This window comes from Leuciscus leuciscus (genome assembly GCF_965113295.1).
Source record: "Leuciscus leuciscus genome assembly, chromosome: 12".
NCBI classification, from domain to species: Eukaryota; Metazoa; Chordata; class Actinopteri; order Cypriniformes; family Leuciscidae; genus Leuciscus; species Leuciscus leuciscus.
Window position 1 is genome coordinate 25,675,674 of NC_138736.1, and position 23,100 is coordinate 25,698,773.

Below are 23,100 nucleotides of genomic sequence, written 5' to 3' on the forward strand. Positions count from 1 at the left end.
TGATGTTGTCTATATGCATGCTGCCTCTAGTACTCTCCACTTTTTAGATTCTGTGTATAAGTGCTCTGCGCTTTCTAACTAACTCTGGTTCCCGTACTCATCATTGTACGTTGTATGAACTGATTGGTTGGCCGTCACTAAGTCTACGTAGACAACTTCATTTGCATATTTTTCTATACAAGGTAAATTTTTAGGTAAACTGCCGGCATATTTATGTAATCTTCTTAAGAAGAATTCCAGCAGTTTTCATCTCCGTTCCACCAGGTGGCTCTCTTACCAGGTTCCAAGGGTTTTTACTGAGCTGGGGGAAAAAGCTTTCTCTTACTTTGCGCCATGGTCTTGGAATAATTTGCAAAACTTGCTACATCTAAATGATTTAGTCCCATTAAATGAATTTAAGACCATGTTAAAATGCCATATAACTAAAAAATTTAACTGCCATATGTGACCTGTTCCTTTTTATGTGATGCTTGTTTGGTTGTTTTGACTATGTTGTATTTATATTTAAATTGTAACTGGTGTGCCGTCTTGGCCAGGTCTCCCTCGGAAAAGAGATTCTGTCTCAAGGGACTTCCTGGTTAAATAAAGGTTAAATAAAAAATAAATCAGACCATTGCCTCTGATTCACTTGAATGAATCAAGTGGTTAGACATTTCGGTGTAACTTAATGAATCTCTGCTGATAATTTTAAAATAACACTCACATTTTTAATGTCTCTGCAACTCATCTATATATTCCACAAACAGTAGTGATAATTAAAATAATATTTTCAATGTGGGAACAATGATTTTATTCACAAAAGTGAAATAGAATATATATATATATATATATATATATTATATATATATATACTTATTCTAATTGTCTCCTTTTGTAACCCATGAATTTAGTGAGTGAGTAAATGTTGACAGAAGTTGTATTTTCTGCGCGCACACACGCGCGCACACACTCACACACACACACACACACACACACACACACACACACACACACACACACACACACACACACACACACACACACACACACACACACACACACACACACACACACACACACACACACACACACACACACACACACACACACACACACACACACACCCACACACACAGAGAAACTAAACATGAAAAGAAAGAAAAGAAAATCTACACAGGCTGGATTCGGTCACACCCTGGGTGGAAGTTAAAACCTTTCAGGGAAGTCTCCCCTCCTATCTACCACACACACCCACTCATGATTATCTTCATATCTATGAGGGACCTAAACCTAACAAAAATGTACAAAAACAATACTATATTTATGAATAATTTTTACCTTTAAGTTTTTTTAATCTGATTTTAAAGCTAAATTCTGAATATAATTTTGTATCCAAACAATAGCTTATTAATAACCCCCAACCATACACACTTTCTCAAGCTTACAAAATGAGTAGATACATATATCATATAGTGAATGATCCATGTTATATTTGAAATAGTTATTTTTAAGTTCTAAGGCAGTCACAGTTCACTAACAAGGGTTTGAAACATGAACCAATTAAACAAAACCATTCAAGTAAATAAAGGCAACAGGGTAAACAAGGTGAAGAGGCTTTATTTTCTGAGCCATTAAACACCCTCAAACACCAATTTGTTACACAATGAGTTACTACAAACAGAGATAAATATTCACATATATAATTTCTCCAACATTCATGAAGTTTCAGGTGTGCTTCAGATTTATTTTTTTGTTTTTTTTTTAGATCTGGGCAAGCATAGACCTGATTGTGACATGTCAGATAATTACTGAGTTCTTCCCTCTTTTCTGTGAAATGTGAAATCTTTTCTTAAATCCTGGTTAAACCTGTTTTCCAGGCACATGATCATTTCATTTTCTTTAGAGCTGATTGTCTCACTGACAGTAGGGTGGGTGGAGGTTACAGATAATATGTCTTTGATACCGAATGTTGTTTGATACTGTGCAAAATCAAATAGCCACTTGGTTACCAATAGTTGCTGAGACAATGTTGTCTCCTAAAGAATCCAAGTTTAAATATGGAAAATAAAAGCCATGGAAAATATGTTGGTGGTGATATTTAAAGTGGCTTCAAATGGTTTCCACAATTACTCAGAGTTGTGTAATGGTGTAAAACGTTGCCTGGTTTGTCTGTAACAAATGCAGGCTAAAGATCGGGACTGATCCTCAACAAAACCGTAACCATACCGACGTGATGACTCCGATCTTCAATCAGATGGAACTGGATAATATTATTCTGATTGTTCCAATCCAATCTGACTGCTGACCTATAATGCTGCCTGAATCATAATCATACACTGTTCATTCCGTTGGTCAGAGGAGAACTGGCCCACAGACTGAGCCTAGTTTCTCCCCAAAATTTTTTTCCTCCATTCTGCCACCTGATGGAGTTTTGGTTCCTTGCCACTGTCGCCTTTTTTCACCATTGTTGCTATTGGCTTTTGGCTTGCTTGGTTGGGGACATTAAATTTAACATTTAATTTAATATTCAACAATAATATTGATCTCTCTGCATTGACACCATTTTATGAGAACTGAACTGAGCTGGACGATGACATCACGTTTTTCTCCAGAATGGCTAGATATACAAATTAACTAAATTAATAACCTTTTTACAACAAAAATGAAACATCACTGAACTTACTAAAGCTGGGCGGTGACACTATTTTCTTCTGGAAACAAACTTTTTTTTTGCTTTATTTTCCTGTTATCTCTGTAAAAGCTGCTTTGAAACAATCTATATTGTAAAAAGCGCTATATAAATAAATGTGACTTGACTTGGCTAAAGGACAGTTAAACAATTGCAACAGAGTGGCTCTGGAAAATTCTCTTTGGAAATTCTGAAATTCTGTTTACTAAACCACTAATGGCGTTTCTCATTAATAACATATTAACTGGAACTGATAGTCTTCAGTTCTGATTATCTTACATAGCAACTCTATCGATTGTACATTTCTGGAGTGAGTGTGTGACACTAGAACAACTAATATTTATACAAACATAACTCTTATGAGCTATAAAGAGAAATAAGCATGGCTTTAAATGCATAGGCCTACGTTTTTTCTAGCATCCTCTGAAATATGTGAAACCGTTGCAGATAAGATCAGAATGTTGATTCATGTAAAGTGAGTCACCCCAGGCTGCTGTTTGCGTTCCAGAGCTTCAAGATTATCAGAAGCATCAGGCGCTAAATTAATGAGTGGTTTTCCATGATAGCAATGAGTGGAAGAAGTCTGAGTGATCCACCAGGGGGGCGTGAGATAACTTAAACTTAATTTAAATTTATTAATAGCCTAATTCAAACATTTTAGTATTAATATATATATATATATATATATATATATATATATATATATATATATATATATATATATACACACACACAGTATGAGTTGGCGCTTGTTTGTCGTTTTTTATTTTATTTCTGAATTGCTTATATTATATATATATATTAAGCAATTCAGAAATAAAATAAAAAACGACAAACAAGCTTTATACATATATATATATATATATATATATATATATATATATATATATATATTCTATTTCACTTTTGTGAATAAAATCATTGGTGTATATATACATACATATATATATATATATATATATATATATATATATATATATATATATATATATATATATATATATGTATGTATGTATGTATGTATGTATGTATATATATATATATATATATACATACATATACATACACTCAACTAAAGGATTATTAGGAACACCATACTAATACTGTGTTTGACCCCCTTTCGCCTTCAGAACTGCCTTAATTCTAAGTGGCATTGATTCAACGAGGTGCTGAAAGCATTCTTTAGAAATGTTGGCCCATATTGATAGGATAGCATCTTGCAGTTGATGGAGATTTGTGGGATGCAAATCCAGGGCACGAAGCTCCCGTTCCACCACATCCCAAAGATGCTCTATTGGGTTGAGATCTGGTGACTGTGGGGGCCATTTTAGTACAGTGAACTCATTGTCATGTTCAAGAAACCAATTTGAAATGATTCGAGCTTTGTGACATGGTGCATTATCCTACTGGAAGTAGCCATCAGAGGATGGGTACATGGTGGTCATAAAGGGATGGACATGGTCAGTGTTTTATGGTGCTTAATTTAACCCTTTGTTTGGGTCTTAAATATAGACACCTTCTACCTTATTTTGTTTATTCTCAGGTTAGGTAAAGTCAGTCGAATTCGTTCTAAACAATAAGTATATAAATTTCCATACTTACAATTCAGTCGAAAGACTGCTCTGTGGTTTAGTTCAGCTCAATATTTTGTAAAACAGACACTTAAGGCAGGCGAGCTTCTTAATTTCAATTATATGTATTTTTTATTTTAATTTTTTTTAAATATAGGTTAACTAGTTTACATAAAAGGTACTATATATAAAATAAAAATAAAAGCAAATCCAAACCAAATAATTTACAAGCTTTCATCTTCATGAGGCGCAATGGCAAGGCATCTAATACCGGAGAGGCCGTCCTTGGTGAATCAGCGTCTGACTGGACATGTCATTCCAGCTCTTTTAAAGTCCATCAACTTTTGGACATCTTCAGAAATCTCCTCCTGGAAACTCCCTAAAACTTGTTCATTGGTCACCCTCTCCTGGAAACCCCCTATAGGACTTGGTTATAAAGCCTTTGTCTCTCCGTCCTCCTTCTTCTGGACCTTTTCTTCATCGCTGTATCTTCTATGTCTCGTCCGCAACACATAGACGGTAATGATTGCATTTTTCTTCTTTCTTTGGTAAAGCTCTTTCTAATACATTTTCAATGTCTCTCTACTCTGCCATATGCTTAATACATGTTTACAACATTCAGTGTGGTCTGTTTTTCTATATAAACCATTTTCTCAATAAATGACTTTACTTCACCAATTGCAGTGTCTCTTTTTTATAAACCATTTTCTCAATAAATGACTTTACAAACAACAGTTGTGGTGTCTTTTCTTAATGACAATTTCTTAATAAACATGTTTATAAAAACAAGTCTCAGTGTCTTTTCTATTGAAGGGTTACAAATTTAAGAATCTATTTCAAATATGCTTCCGTACATAACATCATGGTAAAGAATCTTTTAAGGTTAAGATCTCAGCAAAGTTGCAATTCCTGTTCACTCAGACTGATGGGATTAGCACACGAATGATTCACTGAGAATCTCACCTTTTGTTCTGCAAATGGCTTTCGGACCCAAATGGCTCTTGGACCCTTATGCTGATTGAATTAGGATTGGCCAGACCCTCACAGTCTAGGGTGTTACCTTAACCTGTATACTCATTTACATGCTTTGTTTGAATTTGTCTCCACCTTCAAAAGTCCCTCCTCCTAAAATGCCTATAAAATACCATGTACCGTTACATACTTTAGATTATGTTGGACGAAACCGCAGCCGCGCTCAAATAAAGAAACTCTTCTGTTGAACGTGATCCCAACTGTCTCCTGGTCTCTGCTTCGATAAAAGAAAACTTTACAACAGATGGTGCCGTGTGACCCGGATGGAGAAAAAGGAAACTGAATCTTGAAACTTCAAGCTCAAAGATCTCAACAAAGCCTGACTAAGTTCCAGACTGAATCTTCTGAATCCAGATTGAAAACTTCAAGCTCCAAAAAGATCTCAAAGACTGAATTTTTCCAGACGGAATCTTTCTCTACAAACGAAAGACTTGGTGAGTTTTCACTCCATTTAAAGAACCTTTGCAGACCAGTACAAAATAGTTTTCCTCTGCGACGACAGAGAAGAAGTTAACAAACAGCTGCAGGGTTTTGTTAACTAAGTTATCCTCTAAAGTTGTCTTTTAGAGATGAAATTTATCCTTTGTTGTTCAGGCAGGGAAGTTTAACAGTTACATGTTAATATTGTGTGTATCCTCTTGCTAGAGAAGATTAGCGTCATGTGCTAATAAGATTGTACCCTCTGTTTGTAAGACAGTAGAGAGAAGTTTAGTGTTTGTTTGTGTGGTAACATAAAAAAATTCACAAAATGTTTAGGAAAAGTACTAGACTGATTCCCACAACTGAGAAAGCTGGACTAGCTACACCTTTAACAGATAGTGAATTCAAGTCTTTGTTATCAGAGCACATAGACTCCATCGTGACTGAGCCAGTCAGATTGAATTTAACAAAGAAATTTGGCATTGATCCAGAGAAAGTGTGGTCAATTGAAGATTGTAAGAAGGTACTAGGAGAAAGTATTCGAAAGAACAGTGTGTTGTCACAGAGAATTTGGTTTAACCCTAGCTACAGAACAGTCTAAGCGCAACTCAGAGCTAGAGAAACAGATCAAAGAGCTCCGTGCTAGAATATCTTCGTTGACTAAGAAAGTAAACCGCAACAAAGATGCAGAAAAAACTGATGTGGAAGAAGTTAGTCAGCCTGATAACAATTATCCTGACTTAAAAGCTTTCTTTGAAACAAATGTAGCCATCCAATCAGTAACTGATCAGCCTGTAGATTCAGTGCAGGTTTGTGGGGCTAGGAGAAGATCTCAGGGAACTAAAAGTGTTACTCCGAACTCTTCTGTTGTCCAAATACAAACGGTTGCCAAAACATCTTTAGGTCCTAAGGATATAGATAGACTCTCCCAGAGTTTACCCTCAGCACGCACAAATTTTTCTGAATTTAGAAGAGCATTGTTCAGTAAAATGCATCTTTACGACATGTCGTTGCCGGAAGTCACACAGCTGATGTCACAAATTCTAACTGAATCTGAATTCAACAATTTTGAGTCTGCTGTTACTTCCGAACTGCAACATGTCAGTAAAGGCGATTTGAGAGAAGGTGTTTTGAAAATCCTAAAGAATATCTTAGGACCCAAAATCGATTGGTCGATAGTTACTAGCTGTGTACAAGAGAAAGAAGAAACTGTGAGTGAATATACTGAGAGGTTCTGTCAGGTAGCTGCAGTGTACAGTGGAATAGTGGATGATTCCGAAAGTGTGTTAGCTGACAAAGGAGCTCTAATCCGAATTTGGGCAGATGGTCTTGTAGCTGAGTACAGAACAGCCTTGCCATTCCTAGATATTACGTGGGCTAAAAGAACTCTCAGAAGTAACCTAGAAAGTTTAGCTATTTGGGAAAGAGATTCTGATGTCAAAGAGAGAGTAAGAATTGCAGCAGTTTCTGTTAAGGTCAACTCAGAGAAGCCAAAGAAACGCAAAAGTCCCAGAGAAGCCAGTTGTTCTTACTGTGGTAAGCACAGACATTTTGGAAAAGAATGTAGGAAAAACAAAAAGAACTTTAAAGAAGTTAACAAGGTTAATCAGCTTCTGCTTAGCCTGCTTGTTATTCTGAAGCAGCCCCTCCCCTCCTCGTTAAACTCGTGGGGAAACTTGATAAGGTGTTAACCATTTGGGCTGTGAGTGCTTAATTTCCCCAGTAACTCACAACAAAGATGAAAGACTTATTTTTGTTTAATAGAACAAAAGGAAAGTGACTGTCTCAGCCTTTCTTTGGGAGACATTAAGTAAGCGCGTTTTTCCACTGCGTTCGTTTGCTGCGGTCCGAACCCGAGTGCGCTCGTTCCCGTCGCCCCCCGCAGCGTTGGTCTGGTTTCACACTCAATTAGTGGTATCGAACCCAGGTGCGTTTGCAGTGATCTTACGTCATCGCAAACGCACACGGAAAATGCATGGATAATACAACTCGACTGAGCATAGCTGTAATTTGTCTGTTTTTTTGGTGCTATTATGCACAACATAGTGAGAGACATCACCTCTTCAGTGTCCCACAACGTTCCCCTGCCACTCATGGTTGTCGTGTGTGAGGAAACAATGATATCGACAGTGATACGTATGCGCGGGATACTATACTTCCTGAACAAGCGCGCACCCGAGTCCGTGTTGCTTGCACATTAACGCGAACCGCGCCACGGTTCGGGAGCAACCGAGCTCAGACCACCTCCTCCAGGTAGTCTCGGGTTCTGTACTCTAGTGCGCACCCGGGTCCGATGACAGCGTTCACATTAGCGATTTTTCATGCGAACCGTGCCCCGGTCCGCACTAAACTGCCAGTGTGAAAGCGCCCTAAGACTCACAGCCAAATGTTATACTGCAGAACATTACAATCAGACACCATCCTCTGTTATGATGCCTACTAGGACTGATGTTTCACTGGAGAATGGAAATGTGCCAATTTTCTCACACACTGTACAGTGTGCACACAACAGGGACAGAATAGGACACAGACCAGTGCGGTGCCCTGGGAAGAACTGAACGCAACAGGCTTCGGGGGTGAACCCAGGGTGAAGACACTACCTCATAGGCCTTTCCCCATTTAGTCCATCCTTACCTCACTGGTCCATAGGTGTCAAAACAATTAAACAACAACAGCAGACTATAAAAACCATACAACCCTAGTGTTTGAAGAAATACTGCTCTGTTTTCTGTTTTCTTTCTTCCTCTGTACAGATACCACTTGATGGCTGGTTCCAAAAATCCATATGCAACAACGTCTCACCTGCATATGAATCCACAACCTCAAGACAACTAGACCCACTGCTGAACGAACTATCACAAAAGAAAAAGAAAAAAATACACAACACGGACCCTAATTGCATGTTTTGTTTCTGTGTCAGCATGCAATTACAGATGAACAACACAGATCATGCTTGTGCCTGTAACTTTTTCAAGTTACAAGAATGAACTTTTAAGTGTACTTTGATAAAAGTTAGACTTAAAACCACTATACGATCAAATGACTTATGGAAGAATGAAGTCTATGCATGAATATTGCTGTTCTGCCGTTTCTTTGTTTTCTACAGGAAACAGATTTCACAGCTATTCAGGCGCCATGGACTTTCAAGACTTCCACTCTTATGCTACATGGTTTTCTGTGCAATCATGTAGTTTATACGACATTTTACACCCTGCGTCGTATGTGTCAACAGTTATGGTTTTGAGAAGAACTATGACACTATGACACAGAATAAGTTATATGTGCCTGTGACGATCAAAAGTTACAAGAATGAACTTTTAAGTGTTTAAATTTGTATATTATGTGAGAGTTTTTTTAAGAACTCTCAAACGGGGGACTGAAGGGTTACAAATTTAAGAATCTATTTCAAATATACTTCCGTACATAACATCATGGTAAAGAATCTTTTAAGGTTAAGATCTCAGCAAAGTTGCAATTCCTGTTCACTCAGACTGATGGGATTAGCACACGAATGATTCACTGAGAATCTCACCTTTTGTTCTGCAAATGGCTTTCGGACCCAAATGGCTCTTGGACCCTTATGCTGATTGAATTAGGATTGGCCAGACCCTCACAGTCTAGGGTGTTACCTTAACCTGTATACTCATTTACATGCTTTGTTTGAATTTGTCTCCACCTTCAAAAGTCCCTCCTCCTAAAATGCCTATAAAATACCATGTACCGTTACATACTTTAGATTATGTTGGACGAAACCGCAGCCGCGCTCAAATAAAGAAACTCTTCTGTTGAACGTGATCCCAACTGTCTCCTGGTCTCTGCTTCGATAAAAGAAAACTTTACAACACTATAAACCAATTAAACAATTTCAAATTAAATATGTCTCAGTGTCATTATTATTAACCAATTAACCAATTTCAAATTAAATATGTCTCAGTGTCATTATTATAAACCAATTAAACAATTTCAAATTAAACATGTCTCAGTGTCATTATTATAAACCAATTAAACAATTTCAAATTAAACATGTCTCAGTGTCATTTCTAATGAACCAGATTCAAGGGTTTCTTATAAAAACTCTTTACAGTGTTTTTCTTAACAATACGATTTCTTATAAAAACCTCTTACATTGTTTCCATACATTAAGGTTTCTTATAAAAACCATATACAGTGTTTTCCTTTACATACAAGCATTGCTATAATCAATATAAGCCTGTTTATATGAGTCATAATAGAATCAATTGCATGTTTCACCCAACATCAGAAACAATGCTCAGGTAGGCCGTGGCATTTAAACGATGCCCATTTGGCACTAAGGGGCCTAAAGTGTGCCAAGAAAACATCCCCCACACCATTACACCACCACCACCAGCCTGCACAGTGGTAACAAGGCATGATGGATCCATGTTCTCATTCTGTTTACGCCAAATTCTGACTCTACCATCTGAATGTCTCAACAGAAATCGAGACTCATCAGACCAGGCAACATTTTTCCAGTCTTCAACTGTCCAATTTTGGTGAGCTCGTGCAAATTGTAGCCTCTTTTTCCTATTTGTAGTGGAGATGAGTGGTACCCGGTGGGGTCTTCTGCTGTTGTAGCCCATCCGCCTCAAGGTTGTGCGTGTTGTGGCTTCACAAATGCTTTGCTGCATACCTCGGTTGTAACGAGTGGTTATTTCAGTCAAAGTTGCTCTTCTATCAGCTTGAATCAGTCGGCCCATTCTCCTCTGACCTCTAGCATCAACAAGGCATTTTCGCCCACAGGACTGCCGCATACTGGATGTTTTTCCCTTTTCACACCATTCTTTGTAAACCCTAGAAATGGTTGTGCGTGAAAATCCTAGTAACTGAGCAGATTGTGAAATACTCAGACCGGCCCGTCTGGCACCAACAACCATGCCACGCTCAAAATTGCTTAAATCACCTTTTTTTCCCATTCTGACATTCAGTTTGGAGTTCAGGAGATTGTCTTGACCAGGACCACACCCCTAAATGCATTGAAGCAACTGCCATGTGATTGGTTGATTAGATAATTGCATTAACCCTCTGAGGTTGGAAAACGCGCCCCCGCGTTTTGCTGGATTTTCTTCACATTGTAGTACAATAAACTTAAATTACTCCGTCATTTATGGTTATACAGAAAAAAGAAATATAAAAAAAGAATCTGTGATATTTCTACTTTTGTATGTGTCCACTTACAATCAAATCAAAACATTGTGCTTTTGTAAAATAAAGAAAATAAACAGGGTGTGCGTTCTGCCTCTCCGTCGCGGTAAACTTTTTTTTCTTGAGCACGTCTATAAACTGAAACAAAACTCAGCGAATACTTCTCACACATTTATGAGCCATATACCGTTATACACATTTAAGTGTGTACTTTTAAATGATCGGATTCAAACTGAAAACAAATATTCTCTGTTTAAGTAATTTGTATAAAACCAACAGGATGTCCAGTATCTCAAACGCTTGCTAATTACTTTTAATTCGGCCACGCCCACTCGCGCAAAAGAGATTCACATGCAAATCTCCACATGGAACGCGAACGCCCTCGTTACCTCAAACACAAAACACCAAAAACACTTCACAAGTCTCTGCTTTTCGTCGAGTTTGGAAGACGCGCTGTGAGCTTACATTGGATTTACATCAGAAGAAGAAGAACGCGATTTGAAGACAAGAAAGATGTAAGGTAAGAAATTCTTACTTATTAGTTTATGGTATTGTTGCATAAACTTCACATTGCAGTTGAACTGTTGCTAGATATATGGTGAATATTATACTATTTAGACCCGTGTTTACTGTTAAATACTGTTTGTGGATATCTGCTCAAACATAGATATGTATAACCATAATGTTTAATATTTTGGAGCGCGATGGCGTTTGAATGTATCATATTTTGGAGCGCGCTGTGGGTTTGAATGTATCATATTTTGGAGCGCGATTGCGTTTGAAAGGAAAAATGCACCAAACATTAGGCTTTATGTTTTTACTATTATCTCATTTCATATCATCATAACGAATGGAAACATTTGAAGTAACATAAGATAATCAATATATTTTTCTCTAGCATTGTTACTGAAATCTTTTGGAAGATTTATAGGCTGCTTTGTAAAATAAAATTATTTTATGCAGTACTGCACATAGCTTATGCCTACAAGGCACAACAAATATGGTGTTCTTTATATTATATATTGTTGGAAACATTTGTGTGTGTGTGTGTGTGTGTGTGTGTGTGTGTATTCTGTGAATTTTAAAAAGCAATTTTAACCAGAAAAATCTAAAATGTATTCCCAAAATCGTGCAGGCCTAGTTTCTCTTGATACCAGTATGTTCACTTTTTTCTTTTCTTTCAGGGACCAGATGCAACTGAGTCCTGCTGACTTCAACATTCACATGAGTCTCTGTACATGAACATGGTAAAGTGAAAATCAAACACCTTGGAAATGGTATGTACAATGTTTTTAGGAAAGGCACAAAGGTCTCTGTCTTTGGATCATTGTTTTCAATGTGCTCTTTTGTCATTTGTTGTGTATTTTTGGATTGTGTTGTGTTGTAAATAAATCCAAACAATCTAAAAGCCATTCTTTTTTAAATCTCCTCATTCTTTTTGCAAGGTTGCTCTGAATGACAGGGCCTGATCGCTCCTAATAGGGCAGTTAGGGGAGTGTCTTTGTCTTTCTCATGTGTTAAAAGCTTACATATTCATGAGATGATCACGCCTCTTCGAATATGGCTTTGTCACACAAAACACGTCTTAGAAATTTTAAATCAATATATTGTCTTATCTGAATGAGCAGTCAGGGTGATTTTCACATAGTTTTGGAGCAAATATTCTAGGCTATGTCATACAATTTTCAAAAGTCTTGTGAAGAAATAATCAGTATGGGTTTCATGGCCTTATTTCAGTGACAATTTTTTTTTGTATTTTCACAAACCACGCATAAATGTCATTATCTCAAAACTACAAACTTTTACATACATGCTGCTGATATATTATTGTAGCAGAGTTTGTGCTGAATACAGTGTAATTAGACTTTAGCCATGAAAATGTCACTAGTAACAGAAAAAAACACAAATGTCAGAGCATGTCAGAACACCTCCAGGCCCAGAAAACAGCTCAGACCTCAGAGGGTTAATGATAAATTGAACCGGTGTTCCTAATAATCCTTTAGGTGAGTGTATATATATATATATATATATATACATATATACATATATATATATATATATATATATATATATATATACATATACATATACATATATACATATATATATATATATTAGGGGTGTAACGATACGCGTATTCGTATCGAACCGTTCGGTACGAGGCTTTCGGTTCGGTTTTCGGTACGCATTACGTACCGAACGGTTCGTTGGACCATTTTTTCTGCCGACCAAAATTTCGTTATTTCAAATGAAGGCGCGTCGCGGGTGGCAAGCGCGCTCATAGAGGCTGGCGCGACCACAACATCAACTGGCAAATGCAATGTAAGGAACGAAACTGAGCTACTCTTATTGTGTTTGTGTGGACCATTTATCAGTTTTGACCTGTGAAGCGGGACTCGCAAGCCCTATGCACGAGCCTGATCAAGCAACACCACACAGCGCTAAGAGATCCAGACCAGTAAAGAAAGCATTTGAATTTCAAATGCTTTTTGAATTCGCCACTGAAGTAATAACATCGCTACGAGATCTAGTGAGAAACATGCACATTTCTCTGTTATTAACGGATCAAACAGCGCTGACGTGGAAACCAGGAAGAAACATCGTGCCATTAATGAACTGGCCGGTGTCCACAGATCAGCAACATTCACCATGGATTTGCTGTAGTAACACTAACTGCAAGGTATGGATGTTTGTCAGGAATAGTGGGCTATAATGCTTTCAAGTAACATTACGTCTGTTTTATTTTGACATTATGAATACAATTGCTGCCCTCCAATGTTAATCTGAACTAAAATAAACCTTTGTTTATAACTAGCCTACTACTACAATATTACATTTCATTTTGTCCAAGGAGCTGTTTTGTTTTATATGCTCATAAGAAGAGTCAAGTATAGCTCCATTATTGCTCAGAAAAAAAAGAAAAAAAAATCATACTTTATGATGTTAGTTTCATTAAATAAAATAATAATAAAAAAAAACTTAATTCAAGGAAATTTCTCTGGCATTTATTTATTTTTGCTGTAGCCTATGGAAAACGTACCGAACCGAACCGTGACACAAGTGTATCGTATCGAACCGAACCGTGAATTTTGTGAACCGTTACACCCCTAATATATATATATATATATATATATATATATATATATATATATATATATATATATATATATATACACACATATATACACACACACACACACACACACACACATATATATATATATATATATATATTTATATACACACATATATATATATATATATACATATACATATACATATATGTAACTCACCTTTCCATGTGCTTCTCCCCTTAGGAGGAATTGACTCCACCTACAGCTAGAACTGCGCATGACCACTCAAAAATTTCATAACACTGTACTCATTATTATAAGTAGAGGATAATTGAATCTATTAAGTTTAATAACTTTCCATGCTAAAAAGTTGTCGTTACTTAAGGTAAGGTCAACAAACTTATTCAAAATCACTTAATTTTATTAGTAAGAGATCATCAGTTACATTTTACAGTGTACAACATCGTAAGAGAATGACGTGGAAGAGAAGAGGTTGTTGAATAAAGTCATTATTTTTGCTTTTTATTGCGCACAAATTATTCTCTTTGCTGCATAACATTAAGGTTGAACCACTGTTGTCACATGGAAAAATTATAACTCTCAAAATTATACTCTCAAAACTCTCAAATATGTCATCACCTCATTCCAAATAGTGCATGTAGGTTTCATTAAAAATAACAAAAACATTATTCAGAATAATGTTGAAAATGTTATGTGTTTTACAATGTATGTAAATGTTAATAAAATCATTGTGCATTGCACTGCATCACAAGTAAACAGAGTTAAACAACAATTAAAATTACAGAAAGTTATGGGATCTATGCATTCTAAATTACATTTATATTTATTCTGGATTAAGGAGTTATTGTGAACATAATCTGGTACAGACAAGGAGGTGTTACATCTACAGCATGTAACTGCTCCAGATGGAAGCCAATAGGGCGGTACTGAGAGCCCCAGCCATGGACAGCTGGACAGCACTTGCTCCATTGCATAGATATGAAGCACAGCAGAATTTGTTCACTGTGTATCCTGCACCCAAGATGCTTCCACTGGTGGTGTTGCAATCAGATGTGCAGCCACTCGTGGAAAGGCTCAGAAAACCAGTCACATTGAACTCTGTGAACACCAGAAGAAACATGTCAGGATATGACTTTTGTTTTCATGTAAATTATTATTATTATTATTATTATTATTTTAATACTACTGAAAAAAACAAAAAACAAAAAAAAAAACTTGCACAAATCAACCAAAGAATTTTACTTTAACTTCCAACAATTTGTTACATATTTAAAAGTCCTGGCTTATGTAAAATAGTTGAACATGTGCCTTTGTTTGGGAAAAGATTTGTTTCAATGTGTTTTGCCTTTGTACAAATGATTTACAATTAAAATTTATAAATATATACAGTATTTTTTGTTCTCTTACGAGAGGTCTCTCGTACTTGCGTAAGTATCTTACGCTAGGGGAAAACCTCTTTTCCTCGAGATATTGAAGCCAAAAATTATCCTTAATTTTGCAATAATGTAAAACGCATTGCAGCAGCATGCAGACATGGGTGAGACAGCTCGCGCGCCCATTGGCTGCTCTGCGGCAACTGCACCAGCCTATCGATAGAGGCCCCTCATGACGTCAGAACCAATGAGGGTGCTTCGCGCCCATTACGTCATGTCCCGCCGAAAGCGGGTGGGGCTAGGGCTATAAATACGTCCCAGAGAGGCTGGTTTGGTCAGTTTTTCATCTCTTCAGCGGGCCTTCGCATCGCTGGATCCTGAGAGGAAGCCGCGCCGTCTGAGTCAAGCACCCAGCGGGATTAGTGCATCTGAAGCTGCTGGTCGACATCTCGCCGCCTTCAGTCGCCGTTTCTGCTGACGCTTTCCGGCGTACATATCCTTTTCTCTGCTACTGTGTTTTGTGTATGTGTGTGTGTTCGCCACCGCGACACACACTCTCATTGCACTAAAAGAGCCGGGTGTCTTTTTCAAGACGCCCCTTTCCCCCCCAACCCGCAAAGCTCGCCGGTGCGCCCGCTTGCCTTGCCTGCTTGGAGGATGATACCTGCTCTCCCTCTGTTCGAGCCGCGCAAACCGCGCCGTTCACAGGGGATGTCAGGAGCGGATGGTCACGGGGCTAGCTTTCTCTCTCCCTCTGTTCGAGCCGCGCAAAATGCACCATTCACAGGGGAGGCTGGAAGCGGACGGTCGGGGTTAGTTTTTCTTTACGTACAAGAAAGCTACCCTGCCCCTGCGTCCCATTCACGCGTCACTCACCGGCGAAAGGAGAAAATAGTGTTTTAGTCCCGCCGGACTGACCTGAATTTTCTCACACATTTCTCAGTTCCCTGATCAGGCGACTGGAAATATAAATATTGCAGCGCCTGCAAGCAAACGCCGAAGAAAACATGTTGACGCTCTTATATGCTCGTGCATCTGAAAGCCTTTGTGTTCCCCCCTGTGGCTCAGTGGCGGAATTTTTGGTTTTTCACACGAGAGACCGGTGTTCGAATCCCGGTCTAACGGCAGATCAATTATGCCTCCAATTCTTCGCTCTGTCAGTTCCCTGAAAGGCGACTGCAGATGTGCATTTTGCAGCCAACGAGCGTGTTGTACAACCCGCTCACCTGCACCCAAACACCGTTTCTATGGTTCCCGTGCGTCACTGGCGAAAGGAGAAAAGAGCATTTATGTCCCGCTGCGGCCGGGCCGAATTCTATTTCTCACACATTTCTCATTCCCCTCTGAAGTTCAGGCGACTGGAAATGTCAATGCTGCAGTGAGCGAGCCTGTTGTAATGCACGCACGCCTGCAAACAAACGCCAGCATGTTGACGCTCTCTGATAATACTCGCGCTAACTAAATGCCTGTGTGTCTTCCCCTGTGGCCCAGTGGCAGATTCTCAGGTTTTCACGCGAGAGACCCGTGTTCGATCCCGGGTCTACCGGCAAAAAATAAATAAAAAATGTTGCACCCAAGCACCGTTTCTATGGTTTCTGTGCGTCACTACCTCCATTCTCACACATTTCTCTGGAAATGTCAATATTGCAGTGGACGAGCCTATTGTAATATACGCACACCTGCAAACAAACGCCAGCATGTTGACGCTCTCTGTTTCTATGGCAACTTCTCGCTCGTTCAGTTCCAGTAAATGCGACTGTTCCAGTGTATTCTGCAGTAAACAAGTCGGCGACACAGCCCGCTTGCCTGCACACAAACGCCGCTTTTACGGCTACCCAGATAAATCCCATAAGAGTGTATTTTCTGGTGTTCCGGCCACGGCCGATGGTGTTATGAGTGTGGACAAAATGCCCACTGCCCAGTGCTCATTCCTACACAGAAACACAGCCCGTCGCACAGGGCTCGCGCACATGAAATCGACCCAGATCGATTGCGCATTAAATGGGGTAAATGTGCCCACTGCCCAGTGCCCACAAACACTACGTTCTGCATGTCTCAAGGTTTCTGTAAAACGAAACCAACATGCATTCGCTCTGCTCAGGCAGACAATGCTCTCAGTGTTGTAAATGTGCCCGCTATCCCACGCCCACATTCACACATAGACATGACAGGTCTCACCCTCTCGGATGACCACCGCAGAGGAGTCGAGCGCGGGCAATCTGCCCGCTGTTATCAGCGCGCCCCCTGCCTCAAATGTCATAAGCGCGACGCTTATGTTGCAGCACACTGAAGCCCCTCTGTCGCTGAGCGACCAGAGCGCGCTTCGCATTCAACCCCTAGCCATTCGTGCAAATGCATGGGCAAGGCTACCCGGGGTTTCGAAGTGGGTGCTAGACATTATAGAAAGAGGCTATTCGCTACAGTTCGGTCGACGCCCGCAACGCAAAGCGGCGTGAATCGATACTACGGTGAAAAAGGAAGTAGCACACCTACTTCGGGCCGAAATAGCGAAGTTACTGAGCAAAGGGGCTATAGAACCCTTATCACAAGCTCAGAGTGAAGGGGGCATGTACAGCAGATATTTTCTGGTACCCAAAAAAGACGTGGGTCTCAGACCCATTCTAGATCTAAGACGACTAAACAAAGCACTTCTGAAACGACGGTTCAGAATGCTCACGACCAAGAAAATCCTCTCGCAAATTTGCCAAGGGGACTGGTTCATGTCGATAGATCTGAAAGACGCTTATTTTCAAATACAAATAGCGTCACGTCACAGGCGATTTTTTGAGATTCGCCTTCGAGGGTCAGGCATATCAGTACACAGTCCAGCCATTTGGCCTATCCCTGGCACCTCGCGCATTCACAATGTGCATGGATGCAGCGCTCGCACCCCTCAGGCTCCGAGGCATACGAGTGCTGAATTATTTGGACGATTGGCTGGTTCTAGCTCGATCACAGTCGGGGCTCATAGAACACAGGACCATATTACTCGATCACCTCGAGAATTTAGGTCTCACAGTCAATTGGGCGAAGAGTTCGCTGTCTCCCAGTCAGAAAATATCTTTTCTGGGCACAGATCTGGACTCGCTGTCTATGACAGCACAGCTGTCGCCGCAGCGCAGACTAAGTATTCAGCGCATGACAGAGATTTTTCGCCACGGCGCTTTAGTCCCGCTCAAAAAGTTTTCAAAGGATGCTGGGTCTCATGGCTTCAGCATCCTCAGTGCTTCAGCTGGGTCTGCTTCGCATGCGCCCGCTGCAATATTGGTTAAAAGCGCGCGCGCCGCGCAGAGCTTGGACCTCCGGTCTCGCGAGCCTCAAGGTCGATCAGAAATGCGTCGCAGCTCTGAAACCTTGGACAGTGACCGACTAGGACCGGTCAGGAGTAAGCCTGGGGACTTCCTCGAGTGTGAAGGTGGTGTCTACGGACGCCTCAACCTCGGGATGGGGAGCGCTGCTCGAGGGCAGACCGTTATTCGGCCAGTGGTCGGAACGGGAGAAGCTTCTGCATATAAACTGCCTGGAAATGATGGCAATCGACAACGCGCTGAGGCGCTTTTGTCCCCAGATAAAAAGACACCACGTCTTGGTCCGTTCGGACAACATGTCAGTGGTGGCTTATATAAATCACCAAGGAGGTATCAGATCCAGAATCCTTCACAGGCTGACGGAACGCCTCCTGGTCTGGGCTCAGCACAATCTGTGCTCGCTCAGGGCAGCGCATGTGCCCGGCCATCTGAATGTGGGACCAGACAGACTGTCCAGAAACAATCTTCCGACAGGAGAATGGTCTTTACACCCACAGACAGTCGAACTGCTATGGAGGACATTTGGCAGAGCGAAAATAGACCTATTTGCGTCTCAAGAGAACGCTCATTGTCAGGAATTTTTCTCCAAGAGCAGGGACGCGCTGGCTCACGTCTGGCCCCGCTGCCCGCTCTATGCGTTTCCCCCTGTCACGCTCCTACCCCAGGTGTTAGAGCGAATCAGGGAGAGCGGATGCCCAGTGCTACTTGTCGCACCATTTTTGGACAAACCAAGCCTGGTTTCCAGTCTGACGAGTACCGCCCCGTGGCCGATACCGGTGAGGAGGGATCTCCTCTCGCAGGCAAACGGCTCGATCTGGCATCCTTGCCCGGAGCGTTGGTCCCTACATGTGTGGGCCATCAACGGATACCCGTTAACCTCCCAGCGGGAGTGTTAAACACGATCACACAGGCTAGAGCTCCATCTACGAGGTGGCTCTATTCCTCAAAATGGTCTGTGTTCACTAGCTGGTGTACAGCGAGTGGTACTCCGCCCTCACGCTGTGGGGTGACGGAGGTTCTCTCCTTTTTACAAGAGCTTCTGGATAAGGGCAGAACCCCATCCACGCTCAAAGTTTATGTGGCGGCCATAGCAGTGTTCGCTGCTCCACCGCTCGGCCAGTCATTAGGAAGGAACGATCTGGTCATTCGCTTCCTTAGAGGAGCTAAGAGGCTGAACCCTCCCAGACCTCCCTCAGTTCCCGTTTGGGACCTTTCCACGGTTCTGGAAGCCATGAAAGGTGCCCCATTCGAGCCAATACAGTCAATAGACCTGAAACTCTTGTCTTTCAAAACAGTGTTTCTTCTGGCTCTCGCTTCAGTGAAGCGCATAGGGGATTTGCAAGCGCTCTCAGTGAGCGGGACATGTATGGAGTTTGGGCTTAATGACTCGAGAGTCATACTCAAACCGAAGCACGGATATGTTCCTAAATCCCTCAATACACCGTTTAGGGCACAGGTGATCTCCCTGTCGGCCCTGCCGGTATCTGAAGAGGAAGGGGACGCAGGCTTCCTTTGCCCGGTCAGGGCGTTAAGGGCCTATGTGTCTCGCTCATCTGTTTTCAGACAGACGGAGCAGCTCTTTGTTTTGTTCAGCGGATGTTCTAAGGGACTAGCTGCGTCAAAACAGAGTCTATCCAGATGGATAGTTGATGCTATAGCGCTAGCTTACACATCCAGGGGCCTGCAATGCCCGATAGGTGTCAAAGCGCACTCCACAAGAGGCATGGCCTCGTCGTGGGCTTGGTCCAGTGGGATTGCCTTGCAAAATATCTGTATGGCGGCAGGCTGGGCCTCCCCGTCTACATTTATAAGGTTTTATAACCTCGAGGTTCCCGCTTTGCAAGCTAGGTTGCTCTCGGTTTAATTTTTCAGTATTGCCCGCCCGATGCTATCGGCTCAGGATGCTGAAACTGCTAGAGCGTCGATCACTGATCGTCTGTATACTTCTGTGGGCAGTGCGTAAGTCCCCCATATTTACCAGTCCAGGCCGAGTTCGACCTGGCTGTGTGGAACACTTGATATAACATGCTCTTATCAGAGCTCCATATTACAGGAATGATGCTATTCTAGCCCCTCTTCCCGGATTCTCTGTGAGTCCCTTGTGATTAGGCACTGTATGAGCCCCGGGCACCTGCCCTTGGGACTTTAGTGTTATGTCTCAAGCACGCACGGCGTTTTACATTGTGTTCCCCTAGCGTAAGATACTTACGCAAGTACGAGAGACCTCTCGTAAGAGAACGTACTCGGTTACTAACGTAACCTCGGTTCTCTCTAGAAGAGGGAACGAGTACTTGCGTATCTTGCCGTGCATGCGTCATGTTCTGATTCGCTTCAGCGATGAAAAACTGACAAACCAGCCTCTCTGGGCCGTATTTATAGCCAGGGGTTTGAAGTGGTCCTTAGCTATACAAAAGAGTAATACATATTTACTACAGTAGCCTACTAGGGTTAGGGTTTAGCAAATCTCTCTCTCTCTCTCTCTCTCTCTCTCTCTCTCTCTCTCTCTCTCTCTCTCTCTCTCTCTCTGTGTGTGTGTGTGTGTGTGTGTGTGTGTGTGTGTGTGTGTGTGTGTGTGTGTGTGTGTGTGTGTGTGTGTAGTCTGACCTGCTTTTGCAGTGAAGCAGTTGTTCTGGGAGGCAGTGCAATCCACTTTGGTATAAAAAAAACATTTTCCCAGAACGCCCACTTGACATGAATTACAGGTCAGGGCTTCAGCTGGAGAAACACAGATAGAGAATATGAAATGAGATGAACATTCTTATAAACTTTTGGACACATCCCCTTAAAAATGATCTGGGTAAATTAATTTAAAATCACTGTTACTTGGTATCAGAATACAATTAGTTATAATTGTGATTGATCGAATGTTTAAGTGTACACTGTTTTTGTGTAATCTAGAACTATATAAAAAATGACAAAGATTTTTATTTAATTTTTATACAAAGACATTCCACATTGTAGAATGATAGTACATTATATTCCTTTATAGACCAAGAAATCTAGCCTAGAATCTAGACGCACCCTAGCGGCAGCAAATTTAATTTTTGCAGCAAGGGTGGTTTAGCAACTCTCCGTTGGCTTTCGAGCTGGAAAAACCAAACTCTAGTCAGGCCAATCACATCGTGTATAGAGTCGGCGGGCGGGCTTAACATAATGACGACAGAGTTGCTACGGTTCCGCCTGAATTCCCTGCTACTTGAAAACAAAGAATGGCTGATCTTTTTTTTTTTTGCCCCACATACTGTAATTACCACAAGGGCCCGCCTTTAACGATCTGTCCCTCACGGACTGCGTGACTTTGCTGACAAACCCCTCCCCCCCCAAAAAAACCCCTTAAATTTGCTTAAAACAAGCGATGTTTAATGATCTAATATTTTTTTTATTGGTATATTTAAACTGTGTTATTCATATAGAATAGCCTACACATGAAGAGTTGTGTGTTGCTGGTTACCCAGAGGTCCTTTAGTTACCAGTCACTATTTAAATAATCCATATTAAGCTACACTACCAGTCAAAAGTTTTGGATCATTAAGATTTTTTATGTTTTTAAAAGAAGTCTCCTCTACTCACCAAGGCTGCATTTATTTGATTAAATAATACTAATAATAATAGTAATATTGATAATAATAATAATAATTATTAATATTATGTGAATATATAGTTAAGTGTAATTTATTCCTTTGATCAAAGCCGAATTTTGAGCATCGTTACTCTTTTTTACAAAAGCTTTCTATTTCAAATAAATGCTGTTCTTTTGAACTTTCTATTCATCAAAGAATCCGGAAATAAAAATGTAAATAACTGTTTTCAACATTGATAATAATGAGAAATGTTTCTTGAGCATTAAATCCGCATATATGATTTCTGAAGGATCATGTGACACTGAAGACTAGAGTAATGATGCTGAAAATTCTGATTTGGTCACAGGAATAAATTACATTTTAAAATATATTAAAATAGAAAACAGTTATTTTTTAATTGTCATAACATTTAACAATATCACTTTTTTTTTTCTTTTTTTTCTTTTTTTTAATCAAATAAATGCAGCCTTAGAGAGCAGAAGAGACCGATCCAAAACTTTTGACTGGTAGTGTATCAATTGAGTTTAAAGACATCAATTGACCAATGTAATATAAATTAAAATATAAAAACAATTTTGTTTCTACAAATTATTGACCTGATGGATTGCTTCATTTCCCCCTACCTGCATCTAATTAAAAAAAGACCAAGGCCCAATCATAATGACCTATTTAGACTTACTTAGAGTGAAGAATCCAATCACTGCAATGACTCCAAGCACAATTCTGTTCATCATGCCGACAATGCGAAAAGCAGAGAGCAGAGAAGATCTTCAGATGGTTCTTCTGAGGTGAAAGGGTCTTTGGACAGCAGCATACTAGATGGCTTGTTTGAACACATCTAGATATATGGTCAAGATAATGAGGGTGGAGTTTTTGACAGAGGAATGAA

The 23,100-nt window shown here is 40.3% G+C and overlaps 2 protein-coding genes and 1 long non-coding RNA gene across 3 annotated transcripts in view; 1 reads left to right on the plus strand and 2 right to left on the minus strand.

The window, feature by feature from the left end:
• LOC309511577 overlaps positions 1–23,100 on the minus strand; it is a 237,481-nt gene that overhangs the window by 47,714 nt on the left and 166,667 nt on the right. The gene's annotated exons all lie outside the window — the stretch shown is intronic.
• Positions 14,329–23,049, minus strand: lye (lymphocyte antigen-6, epidermis). Its single transcript, XM_082185800.1, has 3 exons — positions 22,891–23,049; positions 21,235–21,345; positions 14,329–15,047 (listed from the first exon to the last, which is right to left on the minus strand). Exons 1-3 carry the CDS (start codon positions 22,943–22,945, stop codon positions 14,833–14,835), a joined length of 381 nt encoding a protein of 126 aa, XP_082041926.1. The 5' UTR covers positions 22,946–23,049; the 3' UTR covers positions 14,329–14,832.
• LOC309510686 (uncharacterized protein) lies at positions 15,545–21,021 on the plus strand (the record flags this gene model as incomplete). The annotated part of the gene is made up of 3 exons (XM_082185559.1): positions 15,545–16,035; positions 16,115–19,981; positions 21,010–21,021. Exons 2-3 carry the CDS (start codon positions 18,188–18,190, stop codon positions 21,019–21,021), a joined length of 1,806 nt encoding a protein of 601 aa, XP_082041685.1. The 5' UTR covers positions 15,545–16,035; positions 16,115–18,187.